We start from the raw sequence: 22,279 nt of genomic DNA on the forward strand, positions 1-22,279 counted from the left end.
TATCGACGTTATGTTCTTCGTAGTCGTCTGCTGCGTACAGGTGTTTGGTTAAGAAGGAAACAAGTCGAGGAATGTTCTAGAAAAAGTATACACGGAAACGTATCGAAGCTTGTTCACTACGGTAGAGTAGAAACGTAAAAAGACTTAACTTCAAATTTCATTATGAACAATTTCGACAGAATTCGTTTTACATAGCAAGAATTGCGGTATAAGTTAGAAAATCTAGAATCTATGATCTTTAAGGCAGCAAAGTTCCGAATAAACGAATCGTTTTCATTCGGTGCTTTTGCAACCTTTCCGGCTTTACTTCGCAGAAACTCGGCGTTATTCGCAACTAGATGGGTAGATCGCTGGAAAAGAGAGAGCAAAAAGCGCGAAAAGACAAGGAGAGGATCCAGAGAGCAAGCAGAATCGCAGCGTAGTTACGCGACAGTAGCCTGGATACGCGGGAACAGGACCTAGGAAGGAAGCGACTCGGATCGCCGCGAGTTTTTCTCCTTCCCTGAGAGCGCAACTTATGCACATGCATAATGCACCGGCTGGTGGACATCTACGATCGCGTGCCTCTGCTGAATACCACCTACGTCAGAGACGCTGGTATACACCAGCGGCGTTGCGGCGTAAACAGCACTAAAAGGAGCAGCAACAGCAACGACGACGCTCGTGTCCACTCCAGCAAGCAAGAAGGAGTGGGACACGAGAGTGGAGAGTTCGAAGACTTGCAGAGGAAAAAGAGAGAGAGAGAGAGAGAAAGAGGGGAAGAGAGAGAGAGAGAGAGAAGCTGAAGAGGTCGAAGAGGCGGGAGGCTGGAGACGATCGACCAAGGAGGACGGTTCGAAAGAAAGAGGGAACGAGAGAAACGGTAGTCTATGGTCCAGCGACTTCGTAGCAAGAAAGAAAAGAGAAGCGAGCTGAAACGAAGTCGAAGCTTGTGGTCTCTCGCCAACTCGTGGCCAGTTTCAGACGCGGCGCTCGACCGTCAAGCTCGCGATCTCTCGAACGGACGACGATCCCTGTCGCTCGCCTCGAGATGCGAACATCGTCGCAGACATCTTTCGTCGAGCCCATCGAATCGAACTTCGATGCTCCTGCCAGCTCGGTGAACTTTTGATTCGTTGCTCGTGGCTCGTCCCTCCACTTGGAGAGTCGCGACCGCGTTTCGCGAGTTCCCAATCGTTGCTCGTTCAAAGTGAAATCGAAAGTAACTTCGCTAAACTTGGATCGTTTACTTGGAACGGTGGTCGTGTATTGGTGTACGGGAAATCGAGCACAGGTACTCGTCGAATTGCGTTGGGCTACTACGGTTACAGTGGACGCGCCTTCCGACGAACATGCCACAGCGATCGAATATGCACTGGATTGTTGGAAAAGTTTGATTCTGTTACGAATTTTGATCCAATAACGAATAAAGACACCAAAGAAAATTAATTAAGGAGAAACAGCCGAAATTCGTTGGTAGAACGAGTCTCCATTCTCAATGAGACAGTGCGGATGATCGGTCGTTTAAATATTTTTCTCGTCTCTACGCTAGAAACTCTTCGTTGTTTTTATGTCCATTCTCAGAATCGTTTCAAGCTTTACCAACTTCTAATCGTGACGCAGATGTCTCATCACCGTGCTAATGAAATTTCAAAATGCTTCCTAAAACACACGTAATATATTCAACGGTATTCACAACGTGTTTCTACGAGCGTTACTTTCGCGAGCAACAGTAGATCTTTATGAATACGTATACGCATTTCGATCTTGAGATTCTTCGGGACGATATGCGACGGTTTATCGGAACGCTTATCCATTGAAACCATAGCCTTAACACACGCAACGAATACGTCGATAGTTAAATGTTCAAAATACAAGAAACGACTTTTCGGTGAATTTCGTCCAACGTGGAACATCGTTTCTAACGAATCCGATTTGTGTTCCAGCGCTCGATGCCCTGGGACTTGGTCGCGCGTCGTGATCGACCAAACCGCATCGTTGAAACGAACTGCCCTCCTCGAGCGGGCTCTATCGTTATGCTCGATCGCGTTCGTTGAACAAGTTCTCGAGGCAACGAAGGGAGGAGAATCTTGCGTGGATAACATGATTTATCAGCCGAATCATCATCAGTCACCGACAATGTCGTCCGCGAGGAAGACATCGCCACGACCGCAGCGTCGAAGCTTGCAAGCATCGTCGGCCAAGTGTGCGAACGCGAAAGCGAAACGCGGAGGCGATAGGACTGGCAACGAGGAGAGATGCAGAGGAAGGTGCAGGGTGCAGTGGAGCGAGAAACACGTGAAGGAGGGGTTGGTTCTCGTGCAAGAGGCGCAGCTTGCCAGAGTCGTCAAGACGGGGCCTATCACGGAGCATTACGAGATCGACCCGAAGCCGTTCGCGAAGTAAGACGTTCCACATTCGCGCGATTTTAATTATATTCGCGTGTGTATACTACCAGTCATGGATATTAGGATACTTATGCGTTGCACTTATCGCAGAGTTTTAACAAATTTTATTCTATTTAGTACTTTACATTCGGAAGCATACGCCGTGAAAATGGAACAATAGATTTGTAAAAGAACGATTAGAAAGAAAATTTAATAATTGTTATCGATATCGTTATCGTTTGGGCAAATTGATATTTTTACGAATAGAACTGGATAAATGTTTCGCTCTTAAAATAATTTTTTGCAGGGCATTTTATTGGTGTATTTTGTGGACTTTTTATACCTCTAAATTTCCGAGACTTTTAAATAAACGCAGAAACAATAGTCGTAAATCCGCTGTTTAATCGTTGTCGTTCAATCTCTGTGCTATACGTACATCGGCGAATCCTAATACGTATGACTGGTATCTAACGCATGACTCGGAAATCAGTGCGCAAACACGTTCATCAAAAGCTAATATGAAATTGACAGTAGAAGTGACAGAACGCTATTCCGTAACATACAACGTTTAATAGTTCAATTGAAAGCGTCACGTTATAAATCCATTGACGGTCGATCGAGAAATTTTCTATACGTCCACCAATGAATCGTCGTTGTTCGTGTTGACATGCACTCGTTCGATAGTGGTACTCGAGGCTCTCGGCGATAATAGCTTCGCCTCAATGAAACTCAATCCAGATGCGGTCGTTGTAAAAATGAAATCGCGTTGGTCGTTGGAATCGCTCGGCTCGTAACTTTCCACCGCGATCGACGCACACCGATCGTTGATTCCGCTGAACTTTACTTCGTCTCGTATTTATCGAGTATGTTAATACAAACTTAAACAAGCGGTGTAACCTACTGTCAGTGTGCGTCGATAATCCATTGGTAACGGTTGCAATTGCCGATCGTGACTTTGCATCTTTAACGAAGCGGACTCGACCGATGGCTGCTGCAAAATCGTTTCGCGATACCGACTCCGTTAATACTTTGCATCTGCGAAACTTACTCGCCTCGAATTAGCAAAGGGTGGCTCTTTTTTTGAGTCGCGACCGGCTCGTTAGCGAGCGCTGTCGCTAACCAAAAACGGGGCCGAGACGCGAAAGGCAAACGAATGTTTCGCGCAAAAAGAAGGAACGCACTGAACGCCACGCGAAACGACGACTATATTACGTTAGGTCATCTCGAAAGTTTCCGGCAGTTTCGAACCGTTCGATTTAAAAGGATTTTACTTCCGCAGAAGTGGACTTTTTTGAAAAATATTTTCCATATCTTAATTTGATTACACGTTTTTCCAGAGTATTAATTTCGCGAACATAATCTCTTCGCAACTGAATGTTTCTTGGGCTGTATGAAAAAAAAAAGTATTTATTTAGAATAGAATTTTCGATGATAGAAATACGATTTTTTCTAATATTATATGTATACTTAATCTATTTGGTATTCATCGAGCGATTTTAATATATTGCAGTGTAATTAAGTTATCGATTGAAGGAAAAAATTAAACATCAATTGGAATTATTTTAAGACTCGCTTGTTACTCTTTCGCGTGACTAAATATGGTCTTTAAAGTATACTGAATGGAAAAAATCAGCTAGTCACTATTTTAAACAAAGGATGTGTGAGATACAATCTGTCCAACCATATTTGTATAGTACATACTTGAAATATTTATACGTTAAAATCAGATACAGCAAAAACGACGGAAACTTTCAGGATGACTTAATAATTCAGCGAATTCGAGGACTCTCGACATCTCTACCGTCGACTTAGCGATAATTATAATACACCATAAAACTTGCAGGATACGATTCTACTACGACCATTCTACTACGACGCCTCGTCGTATCGAGTTCCCTAACATCGCCAATGTTTTGATATTGGATCATCAGCGATGCTCCGATCCATCGTCGAATTTTTCTCCAATTATCAAATCGTCTATTTTCAATTTCTGCTTGTCTTTGATCGTCGAATTTTCCTAAGATTACCGACGATTCGATCCTTGATGCTTCGACGATGCTTCAGATCTTCCCGCTATTTTTTTCAAAGTTTCCATCTTCGATCGTAAGATCTTCCCAAGACTATCGACTCTTTGATCTCTCGATCGTCGAATCACCTTAAGACTATTGGAATCTTTAATAGTCGAATATTTTCCTAAGATCGCCAGAGGCCCGATTTTTAATCATCGCCGACGCTTTTGATCGTCCCGATCGTCGGAACAAACGCACAGAATCGGCCGTATATAGCTTGGATCTCCCCGTATCCGTCCGATCTCGGTGATTCAGTGCGCGTGATTTCGATTCGGTATCGCGAGCAAACGACGGCCCGAGAGCAGCCGAGCACACCTGGTAATTACTTTTAGAAACGGGCCTTGAATCCACGGCAAACGGGGCGCAAAAATTGCCACGGTACCGAGGGTGAGGGGCCTGGAAAATCGAGGCTCGTCAGTCCGGTGTAGGCCAGTGCGTTCAAATTGGAAACGATTAAAGTTAATTGCACCCACTATCAGATGCTCGTTACGACTGTCGCGCTTATCTGCTCCGGCTAAAGGACGTCGGTGAAATTGCGGTGCGAAAGGGGAAGGGGTATTCGCCGATTGCCGCGCAAGGGCGTCTACTTTCTCCCTGGAAATTTACGGGCTGCGAACACTTCCGGGATGCATACTCTCGGAGAAAACATTAGCCGGGAATCTGCCGGAACGCTAAGCCAAGATACGCTAAGTTTAAGAGCATCTGCTCCAATATAATACGAGGTGATATCGCAAAGAAATCGGATTGCTTTCGCAAAAGTTTTATTAACGAACCAATTCGGTTTTGACTTTGGTTCTATTCCAAGTAGTTCACCGCTGTATCGATATACCGATTCCATCAGTTCTGTCACGCCTCGAATGATTTTTGAAAATCATTTTTTTACAGTCGCGCCAAGTACCTGTTGCGACTTTTCTCGTATTTTACCGCACACTGTAGAAAGGTTGTCGCTGGAGCTCCGATTTCATTTTAGGAGAAAGAAGGAAGTCCCTAAGAAGGGCTAAATCTGGAGAATACGGAGGATATGGAAGGATCGTCGTGTCGTTATCCGTTAAACATTTTCGTGTTTCGTAAGAGCGGAATTGCGGAAAAACAAAAACTGGCTCCTGCGTGACGGCAACGCTCCTGCGCACACGGCTTACGCAACACGAAAATTTTTAACGGGCAGCAACACGATGGTCATTCCGCATTCCGGTATTAGCGCAGAAAGAGACTGCTTCGAAAGGAACCGAAGCCAAAATTGGGCCGTTAGTTCGTTAATAAAACTTTTATGAAACCAGTCCGGTTTCTTTTTGATAGCATCCCGTACACCATCGATTATAAATATTTGAATACTCCGTGATGTTAACTTAAATCGAATGCTTTTCCCTCTTTCCATTTTTTGATCATTTTATTCTAAGTTTATCAAGTCACTCGCGCCATATGTGCTTTATAATGCGCGATATTAAATAAAGTAAGCTTTTGTTAAAGTTCTGCAATAGTGGTAGAGGATATATGTGTCTACCAATAGAACCCAATATTTACGAATGGCAGTGTAGAATAATTGTTTGTTGTTTGTTACCCGTTGCAAACGATGAGCTACGAATAAACAGGAAGATTAACCCTTTGCTCTCGACTGTCTCCTCTGAGGGGATCATCGTTAAACTAGCAAACAACTCGGATGTTCCCTCTGATAAGACACAAAGAGATTACTGGTGATTATTTATTATCAAAACAGGAATTTTTAAAAAATATATGTTTCCTCGAAATCTCGCCGTTGCATTGTACGAAAAAATAAATAAGGGAATGAAAAATATGCCGAGGGCAGAGGGTTAAAAAATAACGATACAAACGGGGGATGCGTTGCAAGCGTTCCGCCTGCAGCTCGCGTCTCGAACTTTCGAGAACGCGGTCACAGCGCGTGAGTTTCGAACCACGAAGACGGTCGCCTGTAACGCGCCGTGGGACGTTTGCGCAATAAAGTTCGCCGTGTTAAGATACCGGAGGCAGAGACGCGTAAAAGCGGTCGGTTCGCAGCGTCGATTTACACGCGTCGCGGGCGCAGCCTTGCGAGGCGCCGCGGCGTCGACCTTGTCGAACAGAGACGCTCGGAATTGTTCGAGACGATCGTAAAAATCTCACTGACGGCCAACGAAATTTCGAAGTTGCTTTCGTCTTTTCTCTTACGAGTTTCGCGTGCTTTAGCGATAAGATTCGTCTCTTCTTCTCTCACACTGGTTGCAGTGGAATCATATTTAGCAGAAGGGATCCAGAGAGAAAGCAGTTAATCGAGTAATCCTGATAATAGAGATTATGGCTGGTTATTCCTTCTTCTTACGATTAATTTAATTCATTTCGTTCGTTTATTCACGGGTAATAATCCTTTGATATCGAATGAAAACACAAGAAAATAAACAGAATAAAATTACATACAGCAGGTACTTGAAATTAATTGCGTAATTACTCGTGGAATGACCATAATTCCTATCACCTTGCCAATAATATTATAACGTTAGTTTAATTTTGCAATAAAATGGTCGATAACCGATTCGATGTTGTTTCACAGCGGACAATGGGCGAAAGTTTATCGATGCAGATCTCGGTCGACCGGTATCCTCTACGCTGCAAAGTACTCATCGAGAAGCCGATTCAACGCGGATTGCAGCGCCGAGCTGAGACACGAGATCGCTTTGCTGTCGCTCTGCTCGCAATCGCATCGCGTCATTCGACTTCACGATGTCTACGAGACGCCCAAAGAAATTATCCTCGTAATGGAATAGTGAGTATCTTTCTAGGGAACGTATAAAGTTTACAGGAGAAGAACACGATGAGTGGAACTTCTTGTATCGTTTTAAGATTCGGTAGATTTCCAGCAATTATAGAAACATAAATAGTTGGCTATTTATAACAGGCGAAATTCATCGAACTTTGAACTTTCCAGCGCCCCTGGTGGCGATCTACAGACGCTCATCGACGGCGATTTGGTGCCCCTCGAAGGTGACGTGGTACACTTTGTGAGGCAGCTAGTAGAAGGACTCGCCTACCTCCACCAGAGAAATATCGCCCATTTGGACATCAAGGTAAGTTCGACCCATAAAAGGTCGAAGCGAACTTGTCACGCTTCTCGTATATCCGGATCTCGGAACCGACTTCGCTCGGCGTCGCGTCACCCAATAGTTCCGACGATTTCCTCTTCTCAAAGCCGAAAGCGTACTCGAGTTTTCTCAAAGTGCAGCGTGAGCGTGGCATCGCGGGAGAATTCAGAGAATTCGATCGCCGCTCCGCGATCTTGCAAAGTGGAAACACTGCCCGGAATAAAAGCGTTCCGAGAACCAGAGACAAGTTTAGAATGTCGGTACAGTGGATGAATCACGATTTATTTATATAATAGTAACGAACGCGGTATTAAAAATTAATTCTATACAAGGTTGCTCGACATCTAACAAACAAACATTGTCAGTACGGTAGAAGCTGGATCATTAAGTTACGATAAAGTTTGAAGGTGATACGGAACTTCGGTTAAAGAGGACTCTTTTATATTACCTGGCAAATTCCTTTCGTGTTGAGGAATAATTAAGAGAATCTCAACATCGTTTGAATCTTACAGCAGATTTACATTAATAAAACGTTTTACGACTTCATTGAAATTTTATACTGGTTGAGAGATTGCAGGATATTCGAACTTATGTTGCTTCGATTCAGCGATTAACTCAGCCGATCCGAAGCTTACGAAGGATAGTTTGAAAGAATATTTCTACAGACAAGCAACTAGGAGTCGAATAAATAAATCAGTCTCGACCTACACTAGTTAACTCGAACGAGCCTTTAAGATCAGCAACGGAACACTTTTAATTAACAGAAAACCCATTTAACCATCGACGACGCGTTTCTATTCGCGAAGCTAGTAAAAAGGCAGCTTCTTAATTGCGGCCGGTCGCGTTCCGATGGAAGCAAGCCGATTCCGCGATAAACGGCCGGTAAACAAATTGGAATTGCCTTTTACGTGGTATCCGGACAAAGGGGAGATACGCGGAGCGCGCGACTCGGCCGGACTCGGGTCCTCATCGAGCGTCGAGACGCGACGAAAAAAGTCACTGGAACTCGGACACGGCTTGGAAACGAAAGCCCAATGCGGCCCTGTGTTCCAGCTCGTTGCCGGCCAATTTATTGCGTCCTTTCGATACTCGGGCGCCTTTTATTTCAGCAATCGCGGAAACGTAAACGCCTTTTAGGCGGCGAGCTCCTCGGGGGAAAAAGGACTTTGCGCGAGAACGCGCCGCGTGTCGTCGAATAAAGCCCGCGTCGTGTATTTTCAGCTTGTCGCTCGAACCGCACCGAGGCGATCGTCTCTCTTAACGGGCAATAACAGCCAGTTTGGCGAACTCCGCTTCCACGATTTTTACGCGAACCTACAACGCTCGTAAAATATCGCGCCGACGTAATTAAGAGTTGCATGTGGCATTCGCGAAAACTCGTCGGTTCGCGTTTCGGTACAAGCTGCTCTCGAGATTTTACGGCTCCCTTACGACCCGTAACTAGCGACGAGATACCGATCAATGTTGACAATGTCCGATCAATTCGATATCGAAGGTCTGGATAGGAAGTATCGATAAGAAGTAACGAAATTTTTGCTACTTGGTACCGATTATCATGGATTTCATGCCTTTCTTCCATTTACGCTAAATCGATACCGTACTTGATACATCACGGAGATATCGATATTCGCTTGATAATACTTTAGCAACGTACAGAATCGTATTCGACGTCGACAAGGGATGGGACGTTTAACGTTAAACAGAGTCTCTCTCTCTGTTAATGTGGGATTTCGTATAAATGGCAGACTCGAGTGTTTGGATACATTAATGTGCACAAATGTCTGGACACTTTCAAATTGCAGTAGGATCTCGTATAATGCGGTGGTCGTATAACACGATTGCAGGATATCTTTAAAAGATTCTATATACGGGTATGTGACGCGCCGCAGCATATTACTGCTTTAAACATACAAGAGCAGTATTTGTAATTCATTTGCTGCGCTTGCCTTTTGTGCTTTGTGTATAGACTTGATGTATGCGTTTCTTGAATTGACTCGAAAATCACAGTCATGCATTAACTTTTCGACGACGAGGACGGCTTTACGTATTGCGCGAGCTATTTTTGGGCAAAATTGGTTCTGTTCATTTTTATAAAATAATCTATTGCTAGTTTCTATGTTGCGGGTAATTACAATATGTAGGGTTGCTACTGTAACGTTTGACGGATTGGACAATTTTCTATCTGAGTTCCATTTCTCTAGTCGCATCAACGACCGCGGTCTATTTATAAGAATAAAAACGACTGCGACGACTGTTTGAGCGGAAGAAAAGGAATTTCAGAGTTACGGTAAAGCACGACTCGATTTCACGGGGTCATCCGAGTCTCTTCTTCTTCTTCTTCGCCACGGATAAAAAAAGACTCTTTCTTGTTATCCTCGCGAGAAATTCGCGAAAGGTCGACGAGCCTTTGCCACGGAACAACATCCTCGACCAAGGCGCCTGCCCGCGCGTTTTACGTGCGCCGCGAGTGGATGCAAGCGCGTGCCGACTTTTATCGACGACGTAAATCTCGTCGAGAATCCTTTATCAAGGATCTCCAAACTTATTTACATTTATTCAGCTATCCGAGCCGAATTCACGACCTGCATCGATACACGCTTTGTGTTACGCTACAGGTACATACAGTCGCTCGCGAAAGTATTTGAACATTCATAGAAATGTATTCTCTATAAATATATTATACAGACAAAACACCTTGCATTGGCTCTCTAATGAAACAAAACTATAATCGTCATATTGCTCGAGTGTGAACCACCAAATCTCAAAATGTACGTGGAAATTACAAGATGTTGAAGATCTTGAACAGTCAATTATTCGCTGTATCAGTAGGCCACGATATTTAACGAGACCATCTTTGGCGTTCGTTGCATGTTTAAGACCAACGTTCAGGCTGCATATTAATTTTTTACTAAGTATACATTTGCAGTAAATGTCGTACAACTCGTGTATATTATCGAAGTACATGGTATCTCGTTTCGACTTTATGCCAATGTTTTCCTTAAAAGATGAAATTGTTTCAGTTCGTTAAAACTAAGGATAAGATTAGGCAAAAAAGTTGGCATGCACAAGAAATTAAGATTAAATTGTTAACACACTGACCATTCATCGTTCGAGGCACGCAAGAACCGAGACTATATACGACTATATTAGCAGCTCTGTGAAATTAATTGAAAAGCACGCCGGTTACAGCGAACGCGTTAGAGTTCAAGCAACAGCGAGTCTTCTTCGCGAGTCTATTTCTTGCCAGTCTATTTTGGCAACTGGTTACAATCTTCGCACTCTCGAGTTTAATCCGCCGTGGAAGAAACGCGGCAATGAACAACCTTGGCCAGTGCAAATTCTCGAGCGCGTTGGAGATCGCGCGCTATCCCCGATCGCTGATCCACGGTTCACGATTCGCGGGCTGCTACGAACCGAGAGGATCGTTGCGTGCGTCGTGTACGATACTCGCATTATTCCAACGCTCCATAAATGTTCGACCGCCGTATTTGGATATATGTAGTGGGGCGCGTATCAAAGGGAGAGGACAGGCGAGGGACGTGCGATGCATTGCCGTGTTGGCGAACGTACGTGCAAACCAGCTGCGCCTCTTTGTATCCACTGCCGAATCGATGCAATTACATTGTCTCCCGGTGCAAACTGCACCCCAGGCGATACGCTGTCTCGCCTCGCCTCGCTATGGTCTTTGAAACCGGCTGTCTGACTGGGCAAAGTCATAATTTCCATTATTTTCTGTTACACAATTCTCAATTTTCGTTATAAGCTTTCTACGTACAACTTTAAATCCTTAATTAAATAAAAGACAATGTTTCGTAAACGCAAGGTTTTGCTCGCAATTCTTTTCGGGACATTTACTTTACCGAATTCTATTCTTTAACGTTGTAGTTGTGGAAAGGAGTGTTCCAGGGATTCGCTCAATATTTCTTCCGACGTCGTTTCTTCCATGTTAAAAAATTGATTAGTGCCAGAAAGATCGAGATAGATAGATACCACGAGTAGATGGAAAAATAAACAGAGGAATACAGCGGATGCTGGTGCGTCGCGTCCTGTAGAAAGCGTTCCAACTTCTTCGTTCGATCTCATCCTTACTTTCACCGATCGGAAACATTGCCACGGGAAAGGTTTCAGAGTCGACCGACCGATCTATCGAAAATTCAATTTCCAAGCAAGGTTTTCGCGAGTTAAAAACGCAGCTATCGCATCGATACAATTCCCAGGAGGAAAAACAGAGCGCGGCGAGACCCCACGCTCTTCGCGGTAGAGCGACCACGCCCAGACTTCGTCGGTGAATCACACCCGGTTCCTATCTGGCTGGACGCTCGATACCTATGTCTGACCGCCATAACTGGAGCAACTGTTGATAACTCGCGAAATTCCCGTGAAAGAGAAAGGAAGGAATCGCGCGTTACGTTAGAGGACAGCTGTAAAGCGACGCGCAGCTTCTCCGCCTCTTGTTTGTTTAGACAGATAGCTGTCGCCTGTACAATGACCATATCGTAGGTTAATTTCTAAATGTTTCTCTTTACAATTTCAATATCGCGAATGTGCGCGTTTATGTATTACTAAAGTCACATCGGATAACAGATAACACGCATAAAGGTCCATGATCTACTCATTCGTGAACTACGTACCATAATTTTCTGCAACATTTATTTTATTATGCGTTTGTAGAAGATCAATTTTTCTTCGCGAAAGATTCAAAGCATATTTCAAGGCGATTAATACAGCGTTTCGTGGCTTGCTCTCCTGTTCGAGTCAAAGTGACTCGATTAACTGAAATTAATTGATCGAAAGACTCCGAGACTTCGCTGTTACGTCTCGATTAGAAAAGGCAAATGGGATGATCGATCCTTGAGAGATACGGCGACGAGAAACGAAGCTCCCACGTTCCCAGCGCGAAGGAACAATCGCATTCTGGTTAACAAGATAGTCGGAGCTCGATGAATCACTATCTCTGTTCGTAGATACGAGGCAGGTAACCTGTTCACCGTAACTGGAGCACCTCTGGGTGTCTCGCGACATTTGCCAGAACAGAGGAGGAGAGGAAACTTAATCAAACGCCTCGGCGACTCGTTTCGACCACGCGTAAAAGGGAAACCCTGGATGTTTGATAAGTTCGCTCCGTTTCTATACTAACTCGATTAAAATCCTGGAACGTTGAACAAAATTAACAGTTCACCGTCGTGTAAATACCTTCTTATCGAGGCAAACACATCGAGCAAAGGAGAGATTTCCGATATGTTACACGAGGGTCCGGCCCACGCCGAAAGTTGTTTGGTCAACGTAGCGAGAGTCGATCTTGTGAGAGATTCGATCGCGTAGGATTCAGCTACGTCCGTTCGAAACGCGTTCGATTCGATTCCTTCGAGACTGTTTGTCCGAAATAAGAAAGAAAGAAAGAGAGAGAGAAGATAGGTGAACCAGAGACATATGTATTCGAGAACACGAGTAAATTTGTCATGATCGATCTCATTTCTTATAAGTCATGAAGCTTAAACAATCTCATCGATCATTAAGGAGAGCCTGTAGAAGTCGACTTTTTTTTTATTGGCGTATTTCAATATAGAGGATAACATAAGCACATTTATGTAAATTTAAGCAAACTGGAATAATCGTTAAGAGTTACAATGTCGTCTGAAATTTTACGGCGCTGTTAGACAAATCAATAACATTGTCAATATTTCAAGGCTCTCGACGAAAATGCAGCTTGTCGATAAATATCGACGATATTTTATCGACAATGTATATCGATCCTTTTAGTTGAAAACCTTGAAATATCGACTACATATACGCGTAATTATTCGTTCATTATTTTTCAATAACTCTTACAAGCAATTTCTGTCAATTTTCACCTGTGTTTGCATAAATTTAAAATTCTGATCGATCAGTCTCGTTTTCCTGATAATCTCGATCCAGCAATCTAGAATAGAGATGTACGTAATACGCAGCATATACCGAGAACTATATCAGCGATAATGAAATTTTAAATACTTTCGCCTGATACACGTAACGTATCCATAAAAATTTCCCTGTGTTAAGTAACACTTTCGCGAGCACACCGTATGCCCCTCTGTAACGTCATTCGTTGAATTGCGCATCTAGCGGACCGAGGAATTATTTTTACGTCTTTTGTCATTATTTATTAGCCGCGTGCCGGGACTATCGAGAGATACTTTGAATATTCAGATTCGCCCACGCCGTCGTCACATCTTCCAAGGACCTGGACGTTAAAGCCAGGAAGATTCTACGAGAGGAATAAGCGGTGTCCCCGCGCGAGAGAGCCGCTTACGTAACCGGCGTGTATTTCGTAGATCGGAGATCGTTAAGCGGCGATTCGAGAGCGCGGGATCGGGCAACAGGCGTGGGTCTAGCGTAACGATCGCGATTCTAACGTGTGTACTTGTTAGGCTGGGAAATCGCAACGGGTGACGTGTATAAGGAAACGCGAAGAACCGGCCGTTGGGAAATCTAGGCTTCGCGAGACGGCGCTCGATCGAATATAGGTTGCATTCTTATGCGACTCTCGTCGTGCAAATAAAGCGCGTAAGCGTCCTCTCGTTTGAGAAAAATCGCGTTCGCGTTACAGTCGACAGTTACGCAGCAGAGATCGCAGCCTCGATCGCAGCGAGCTTGTTCAACGAGAAACTTAATATTCTATTCTGTTCGCTGTGCGCGCACGAATTTATCGTAACAGCATCTACCGTGTTTATGTAAATGATCGCGATGTACTCCTCGATGAAGCGCGAATCACGAACCACGCTGTTCGTACTCGCGCGCGGCCCTTTTCTCCCATTCTCTCGTCTCAGTTTCCATCCCGGCTTTTCTAACTTTACGTCGACGGCAGGCGTGAACTCTGCTGCGCTCCGGAGGAATGCATTCACGATGAAGCGCCTAACTGAAACAATAACCATTCGTGTCGTATACGTGTACGTTATTTTTTTATTGTCATTGACAACGAGGTATGCGGAAAGATAAGCATAAAAGATTTCCCGCAATTGACGCTAATCTGAATAATTTTTCACGTTGTAGACGTTTCCTTGTTAGCCTGTGACGAGAAATATTCGTCGATTAATTTCTACTTGGTGTTGTACAAATGAGATTCTATCGATGTTGAACCAACGCATCTGGTGAACGATACGGTAAATCTACAACGCTTGTAATTTACGTGGAACGATCGCGCTTGTTACGAACGATCTAAAAAAGGTTGTACAAAATTCTTTTGACGCGATAGCAACACCGAAAGCGTCGTTTAACGACGTGCTCGACGATCCTCGAGCAGCTTCGACATTGTGACGGTAGAGAAATACAAGATATCCCGCTGAGCAAGCGACGCGACGCGTAAAAGGAACGACGACATCCGACGCGACGCGATTAACTCGCGTTAGTTGGTGATGTTGTTTAAGGTAGCCTCGTTTGCATGGACCGAAGTCTCCCAAGATCTTTTATCGATCGCGTAGATCATCGAGGATTCGCGAAGCGCACGACGTTGAAGAACGTGAACGGGCATAGCTGATTTTTTTTCCATCGCATCGAGTACGAGATTCACGGAATAAGATAATTGTGAATCACCGTCAAGTGGAATCGATCTACTGGCGCGGTATGGGCAGAATGTTTATCAGAAGGATTTTATACAGGGTGTTTTTCCAGGCAAACTTTGTTAATATATTCTCCGAGTATTAACAAGAATGAAAATTTATTCAGGGCGAACTGCCAAGCATAATCTACGAGCGAAGATACGAAATATTGCAAGAAGTTTTATCGTGAACGTTTTATTAAAAAATTATGACAAAAGTACGAAATTATAACGAAAGTAACAAGATCTTGCGATTACTATGCCATAGGATAAGATAGATTTACAATCGATGTAATTGCTAGACCGATGTTGATGCAAATGCATGTTTTTATAGAAGATGAATAGCTAAACTTCGAATATATATAAATTGTAATCGAGGAATGAATTTTCTATTTAGATTTTTATCTAGATTCCATTTCAGAGATGGAATTTATTATCCTACTAATTTTATATCGGAAAAGCAAGCATCGTTCTCTTTCTATTTAACTTCCTATTTAACCACTTAACAAATCTGTTTCTTTCCTATTTTTACCTATACGATATTCTGACTAGCTTTGGTTACAAAAAAATTGGAAAACAAAATAGACTCAAGAAACTTCTAGAAACGAATATTTAATTATTAATTTCAATTACTATGGAAATTGATCCATCGAAATGACGTAAGACGTCTGAATTCTCCCAACGAAGATTACTCGAACAATGCTCGAACCCGTTTTTATAATCGAATTCGTCTGAATATTAACGAACTCATTTTTCGTTCATTGCCAGAGTTAAAAATATATCGCTCGATCGCATATGCGTTGTTTACGCATTACTTACGCTCGAAATTCAATTAAAGCGAAGAAAAAGCGACGACTCGTTCGGGCTGAATTAACGAGTCAATTAACGGCGGCTAATTGATACCGAAAAAACGAACGAGCTAATAAGAAACGACTCACCGGTCGATGCTTTATGTTTCAGCCGCAAAATTTGGTAATGATGGGCAGCTTCCCGGAATGCGAGGTGAAGCTCTGCGACTTCGAGATCTCGAGAGTGATATTAGAGGGGACGGAGGTCCGAGAAATCCTCGGCACACCGGATTACGTGGGTAAGCAACTGTTTTTCGCCAGACGACTTCATTTTGTAGTTTTATCGCGTGCAATCTCATGGCATGCCAATAAGAACAGCTCGAACGAGACCCAACCGACAAACGAGAGGTGATTTCCATCCGAAGGAACGAGCCAGGTGGTTTCGTCGGTTCCTCCGAATTTTCGTTCCATTGGAAAATATATAGGGTGTTTCAAACAGTTGAAGTACGTCTAGAAACATGTAATAGAGAGAGGAAAAAAAAAAAATATATAAAACAGGCTTATTATTTCGTCGCGAGCATGAGTACTCGTTTGACATTTTAGCGCCTCCTCGATAATCGTTTACAGTCGCGACAACGGATGTATCTTTCGGTAAAAATCGAGAACAATTTAATCATCTTTGTTTGTTGCTTGTTTTAAGAAGTTTTACATCAAACCCCGCCTCGAATCTTTGAAACATCCTGTAAATATCTGCGTTATCGCTACACGGATGATGTATCGCGCGCATTACTTTGTAACGCGAGTTTACTGCGATCAAACAGGTAAACAGGTGTGTCGGCACTTTGCTCGAGTTGCCAGTTAATTGCTAGCAATTAATAATCTTGCCGCGTTAATCGACGATCTTTGGTCCGAGCGAGATCGCGGACATAATCGATATTAACTGACACGTTAAGTTTCCTTGCGCGATCTCGTTGTCCAACTTGTCATCGCTGATGATTTTTGCCCCTTGAATCAATGTTCAATCAATGCGCGATCAGGAAATACGTGGCACGTTCTTCTGCTCACTTTTATTCTCAATGTCTAAAAACTCGTCACCGCGTTGCCCATCGACATTGGGATTTCCAGGCGAAAGCAAAGGGGAACAGTCATCGAAATTCTGTTAAATCGAGTTTCGTCGCATGGATCGTTGCCAACTATTAAAATGCGCACGCATTCTTCGTGCGGCCGTTAATTTCGAGTCGGACGAACGATGACTCGTTCTCTTTGTTCACGACGCGTTTCGCTCGAACAGAATGATATGCCGCGTAACAGCAGAACGGCATATAAAGCTTATTCAATGAAAAGAGCTCGGTCGTAGGCCGCATAGTTAACGATATAATTGACGCGCGCCATTATCCTCGTTGATCGTATCGATTCGTCGAATAACAGAGCTAGCGCGTATCGTTGAATATCTTAATCGCGCTTAGCACTCGAAATGAACGAGCACAGTCATCGCGATCGTGTCCCGGTGCTCTTTATTCGGTTTATTCACAAGAAAGCTCGTCGTACTCGATCTCCACGCGAATTTTATTAACTTTTCATGCCTAGGAAACTTACCCGCTAATAATTAAACCGCGGACGTTCACGCGTGTTAAATATGTAAAAAGCATTTGACATTTACGCACATGGAGTAGAGCGCTAACGTGCGTATCGGATTAACGTCCAACTATACACGATGGCAGAGAGAGATTATTTTATTTTTATCTTTGTCGGTCTACTTAACGCGAAGGTAAAAATTGTAATGGGATCTTTAGCGAGGATCGATGAATGGAGAAGTTATAATAGGAATAGCGCTCGACTATAGAGAAAGACAGCAATTACAAAGCGAAGGATTTAGACTTTCTACTCGTGTGACGAATTTCGATCTCGTAATTCGATATTTTTAACGGCGAAGTACGACAAAATTTGTATACCGTGTACGTCACTGTCGTTTAAAGCGTAAATTAAAATTCAATTATTCCTTCGATCATCGACGCCCACAAGATTCGATCAGTTTTCGTTTGCGAATAAAAATATGACGTTCCTAGATGATATCACAAACCCGAACGAGGCTGTTCAACCAAATAACATTCGCTTAACGTTCCATGATTTCTCGCAATTTCAGCTCCTGAAATTCTGCACTACGAGCCGATCACGTTGGCCGCCGATATGTGGTACGTAAACGATAGAGAACACGGTGGAGAAATTTTCTGAAAAAAAAAAAAAAAAATGGCCTATAGACGAATCCATGAAAAATAGTAACGTTGGTCTTTTTTCCCAGAAAATTTCCCAATTATGTAATTCTCCGATCATATTCGAATAACGTTATTCGATTCAAGGTCCGTGGGTGTAACGACTTACGTTCTTTTAACCGGATTTTCTCCATTCGGCGGTGAAACCGACCAAGAAACGTTTCAAAACATCTCTCTAGGCGAAGTAGATTTTCCCGAAGAATTGTTCGGCGACATCTCGGCGCAGGCGAAAGATTTCGTCGCGAAGCTTTTGGTGCTGGACCCGAGGTGAGTTACGAAACATAAAAGCAATGGAAAAGATGGCTAAGAGGACGATACAAGGGCGAGAAACGTCGCTCTCATCCTTCGATCTACAGACGTACGCGATTTCTTGCTTCAAACTTCGATCAAATATTTAAAGTCTTCCTGTTTATTGAAATATTAACGATTATTCGATTATCAACAATACTTATTGTTAGTTGCGTCCCTGCTCGAGAAAGAAATACGTAGATATTAAGATAAAACCACTGTCTTATATTTTAGCGCACGAATGACCGCGAAACAATGCCTGCGTCACGATTGGCTACGCGGCGCGCCTACGCAGGCGTCGCCACATCTCCGAAGATACCTGTCGAAGTCGAGAGAAGTGCTTCTGGAGCGGGTTGTCAGTCGCGAGAACCTGCGAAGAGCGGCGCTTTTGAGCCAGGCGAGCAGTCAGGCGAATCTATCGAGCGACGTTCAGGACTCGAATCATTCCGATCAGAGCTTGCAGGACTGTTTGCTAAGTCAAAGCGAGATGTGCCTGAGTCACCGTCTCACAGGAAGCCGATCTAGTCTCGAGGGTAGCGAAGATTTCCCAAGTCCAGCCGATTCTCGAACGAGTCTCAACTCTTCCAGAACGAATCTGAGCTGTACCAGTCAGAGTTGCTTGCTGAACAAAGAACAGACCCAGGGTTTGCTCAGTCGAGCGCAAAGTCGGTCACAGGCGAACTTAAATCACGGTCTTAGTCGAGGACTTTTGTCTAGAATACGAAGCCTAAATCGAATCCAGTCACAGGCGTGTTTGCTCAATGAAAACTCTTCCGTAACCTCGACTTCTTTACAACCGCGAATGACGATAAATCCTGTGATGAACAAGTCGCGGGAGAAACTGTACGGGCTGAGATCGTTGTCCAAGTCTCAAGGAGTTTTGGACATCTACAGAAGTCTCGAGTGTCTTAGACGGAGAAGGAAGAGCTACCAACGAGCCAAAACAGAGGATGTGGTACCCATTTTCAAACGATTAGGTGCTGAAATCGATACGTCCAACGTATCGGACACGTCGATCGAGACCACGTGCGACACTGGAGAACACCGATCCTACGGTGATGTTTCCAGTTTAACGGAGACGAAGAAACATTTGGATGGAGGGAGCAAAGAATCTTCGCAGAAGATCGCGACAGAATCGGAAGTCACGGAGCAAGTTAACGATCGATCGAGAAAAACCGAGCTGCAAGAAGAAGTCGTGAAAGATCTGCAAGCATCGAGGGAACAAGCTTTCGAGTCTGAAGAGAATTTCGATTCGTTGAAGTCGATCGAGTCGGATACGTTAACCGAAGATTCGGACGAAACACCGGTGAATCGCGATAACGAATCGAATCTTGTGGCCGGAAAACGACCCTGTCAACGACAACATTCCGACGTTTCGAGTCATTCCAACAATTCCGGCACGTCTGACGACAAGGAGGACCGATCGACCGAGTCCGAAAATGAGGAGCCAAAGTACACCGTGGCGCAGCTCGTATCCGCGTTTAACAAGCACCAGGAAGTCGCCTCGAGATCGAGTTTGGAAGCGATAATGACCGAGAAAAGAGTGAACGAAGTCACTTTCCCTACCGGCACAAAAGCTCTGAGGTTATTTATTCCGGATATCAACATCAGCGAAAGCAAGATCGTTAGACGAAAAACGAGTTACAAGCCGCGGAAGAATTGGGAGGAGTTGAGGAAGAAAAGCGAGAAAGACGAGGGAATATTGAAGAACTTCGTCGATTCCGGTAACGAGGACGAAAACGAGGATAACGACGTTGCTTCTGATTCTAAAAACGATGATAGGAAACCGGATAGCAAAACTGTGGAGGATCGAAAGGATAAAGAGCAGGTTGAATCGTCTTCCGAACAATGGTCGAGTCCATCGTCGATTGGTATCAACGAAGACTATATCTTCGAAGAAGCTACGGTTCAAGACAATGTCGATACAACGATAGACGAAAAGTACAAGCAATGCGTGAAGGGAGCCAGGTCGATCACGATGGAACCATTGAGCGACAAAACTCAGAGGACGATCGCTAATCCTCGTCAGAAAGAAAGGCTACCAAATTATATCTACCCGGAAGTCGCGTGCCACATCAAAGACGATTCTCAGGACTCGACTAGAAAAATAACTTCTGTATCCGTGAACGGTAAAACAAACTCGAAGGTGCAAAAATCGGATCGAACGAAGCCGCTATATAATACAGAGTGCGCGAACGTGAATTTGAAAGACATCTTGCAACGGGTAGACAGCTTTCAGAATAATCCGAGGGAGAACTTGGAAAATTTAAGGAAAAGGACGTCCATCGCGAAGGTAATCTTGAACGACAATCAGGATAAAAACGAGAGAGAAAATAGATCGAGTACTCGAGCTCGAAGCGAGCCACCTTTGAATTTGAGTCCCAAGGAGGAGGATCATAGGATGAAATTGGTTGTACCACCGTCCTTCGCGAGATCCTCGTCTTTGTCCAGCGAAAGCAGTTGCCCTACTCCTTCCAGCGTGCACTCGGATGCGAACACTTCTTGGGAAGACGTTCAACGTGGTACAGCGGGATCTAACGTGTCCTTGGAGAAAGAAGATGCCAGCAAAATGCAGAGAAGGCACGAGATTCAGAGAACTTCGAGCGAGGGAAGGAACAAGCAATGCGCAGATGACAAAAGGCTTTGGGGTAGAGTTTGTACGGGTTCTTACAGCAGAGCAATGGAGAAGTTTAGCAAAAACAATGACGCGAACAAGAAACCTATTAACCAGCTAAATGGATCGCAACAAAATGGAAAGATTAGAAGGAAAAGCAGCCCTGCCATGCCCCAATACATCAACCCGTAGAAATACACTTCCCTTCCACGAAGACTGATTATAGAACTTGGCCTTGCTCGATATTACGGTGACTCAAGCCGGAAGATCGAACAGCTGAACATTTCTTTTCGCGAACTCTTTGACCGAGTTCGTTTGACAGAAACGAGACAATCGATTTAACGATCTTCAAACCTTGGCGAACGTTGGCAAACCTTGGTGACAACAATATCGTAAGATTAACCAAGTAACGTAGCTACGTCGGTCATGTTCGAGTGGACCAAACCGGCGGATAAATAATCTACAAGCGTGTGTCATCAAATAGTCGAACGACAAACCTGTCATTAACATACCATCTGGGCGTCGTGTGGTCAAACAAGGCGATCGAACGTGATTGATCGTCATAGCCTTATCCTTGACTTAATCTCCATATCGAGCGACCTTCGAGAACTACTTTTTTCGAAGTGCGTAGTATCGATGGACACGTGGGTACCAAGAAAACGAAGCAACTAATTTCGTCTGGAAATATGGTACCGATAAAAACGAGAAGAAAAGAAACATCGATAGTGTCTTGTAGCTTAACTCACGTTGCGAGGAATATTGCGACAATGTACAGCGTGCGAGAAACGCGAATCTTGCGTTCAAAGAAATTGCTCACTCACGAGAGATTATCTTTTTACGATACATCTTTGCCTCTACTAATTCTCTTTATTACCTCTGTTGCCCATCGAAGCTTTAGATAGTAGCAATCAGGATTCAATTGGTGCGCCGAAAATGATAACACAATTATATCGTAGTAGCTAGCATATTCTTAAAGCCGGTCTAATAATGTATTTCATTTAGATTCTAAACGACTCGTTCAATTTTGTATCGAAGATATCGCAATAAAGACTCCTTGCCGTTAAATGTCACGCGTTATTTGCCTTGGAAAGAAACGGAGCCAATCGTAGTCTCAGAAAGCTTTCACGAGAAAATCCAATTAATACCTCTCAATTCCTACGAATACCAGTTTGATCTTCACGAGTGGACCTCCAGCATCTTACGTCAATGTTTCACAAACAAAAGAGGTTGGGAAACACTG

General features: G+C 43.8%; 1 protein-coding gene across 2 annotated transcripts; it reads left to right on the plus strand.

Annotated features, from left to right (window-relative positions):
• Positions 1-658: 658 nt before the first annotated feature.
• Positions 659-22,104, plus strand: LOC139991714 (uncharacterized). Of its 2 annotated transcripts, XM_072012016.1 has the most exons (8): positions 659-1,273; positions 1,926-2,381; positions 6,978-7,190; positions 7,353-7,491; positions 16,040-16,166; positions 18,011-18,059; positions 18,225-18,404; positions 18,660-22,104. In XM_072012016.1, the coding sequence occupies exons 2-8, from the start codon at positions 2,083-2,085 to the stop codon at positions 21,229-21,231; spliced, it is 3,579 nt and encodes a 1,192-aa protein (XP_071868117.1). In that variant the 5' UTR covers positions 659-1,273; positions 1,926-2,082; the 3' UTR covers positions 21,232-22,104. The 2 variants fall into 2 exon arrangements, with proteins under 2 accessions (XP_071868117.1, XP_071868118.1); XM_072012017.1 differs by lacking the exons at positions 659-1,273; positions 1,926-2,381 and adding an exon at positions 6,722-6,849.
• Positions 22,105-22,279: the final 175 nt, after the last annotated feature.

The sequence above is a fragment of the Bombus fervidus genome, chromosome 10, assembly GCF_041682495.2.
Source record: "Bombus fervidus isolate BK054 chromosome 10, iyBomFerv1, whole genome shotgun sequence".
NCBI lineage: Eukaryota > Metazoa > Arthropoda > Insecta > Hymenoptera > Apidae > Bombus > Bombus fervidus.

Excerpts from the sequence above, each read along its gene's own strand:
- LOC139991714 (XM_072012016.1), top strand. The coding sequence starts at position 2,083 with ATGATTTATCAGCCGAATCATCATCAGTCACCGACAATGTCGTCCGCG. Across the intron at positions 2,382-6,977 it reads GACCCGAAGCCGTTCGCGAA|CGGACAATGGGCGAAAGTTT; the intron begins GTAAGACGTTCC and ends GTTGTTTCACAG. Across the intron at positions 7,492-16,039 it reads TCGCCCATTTGGACATCAAG|CCGCAAAATTTGGTAATGAT; the intron begins GTAAGTTCGACC and ends TTTATGTTTCAG.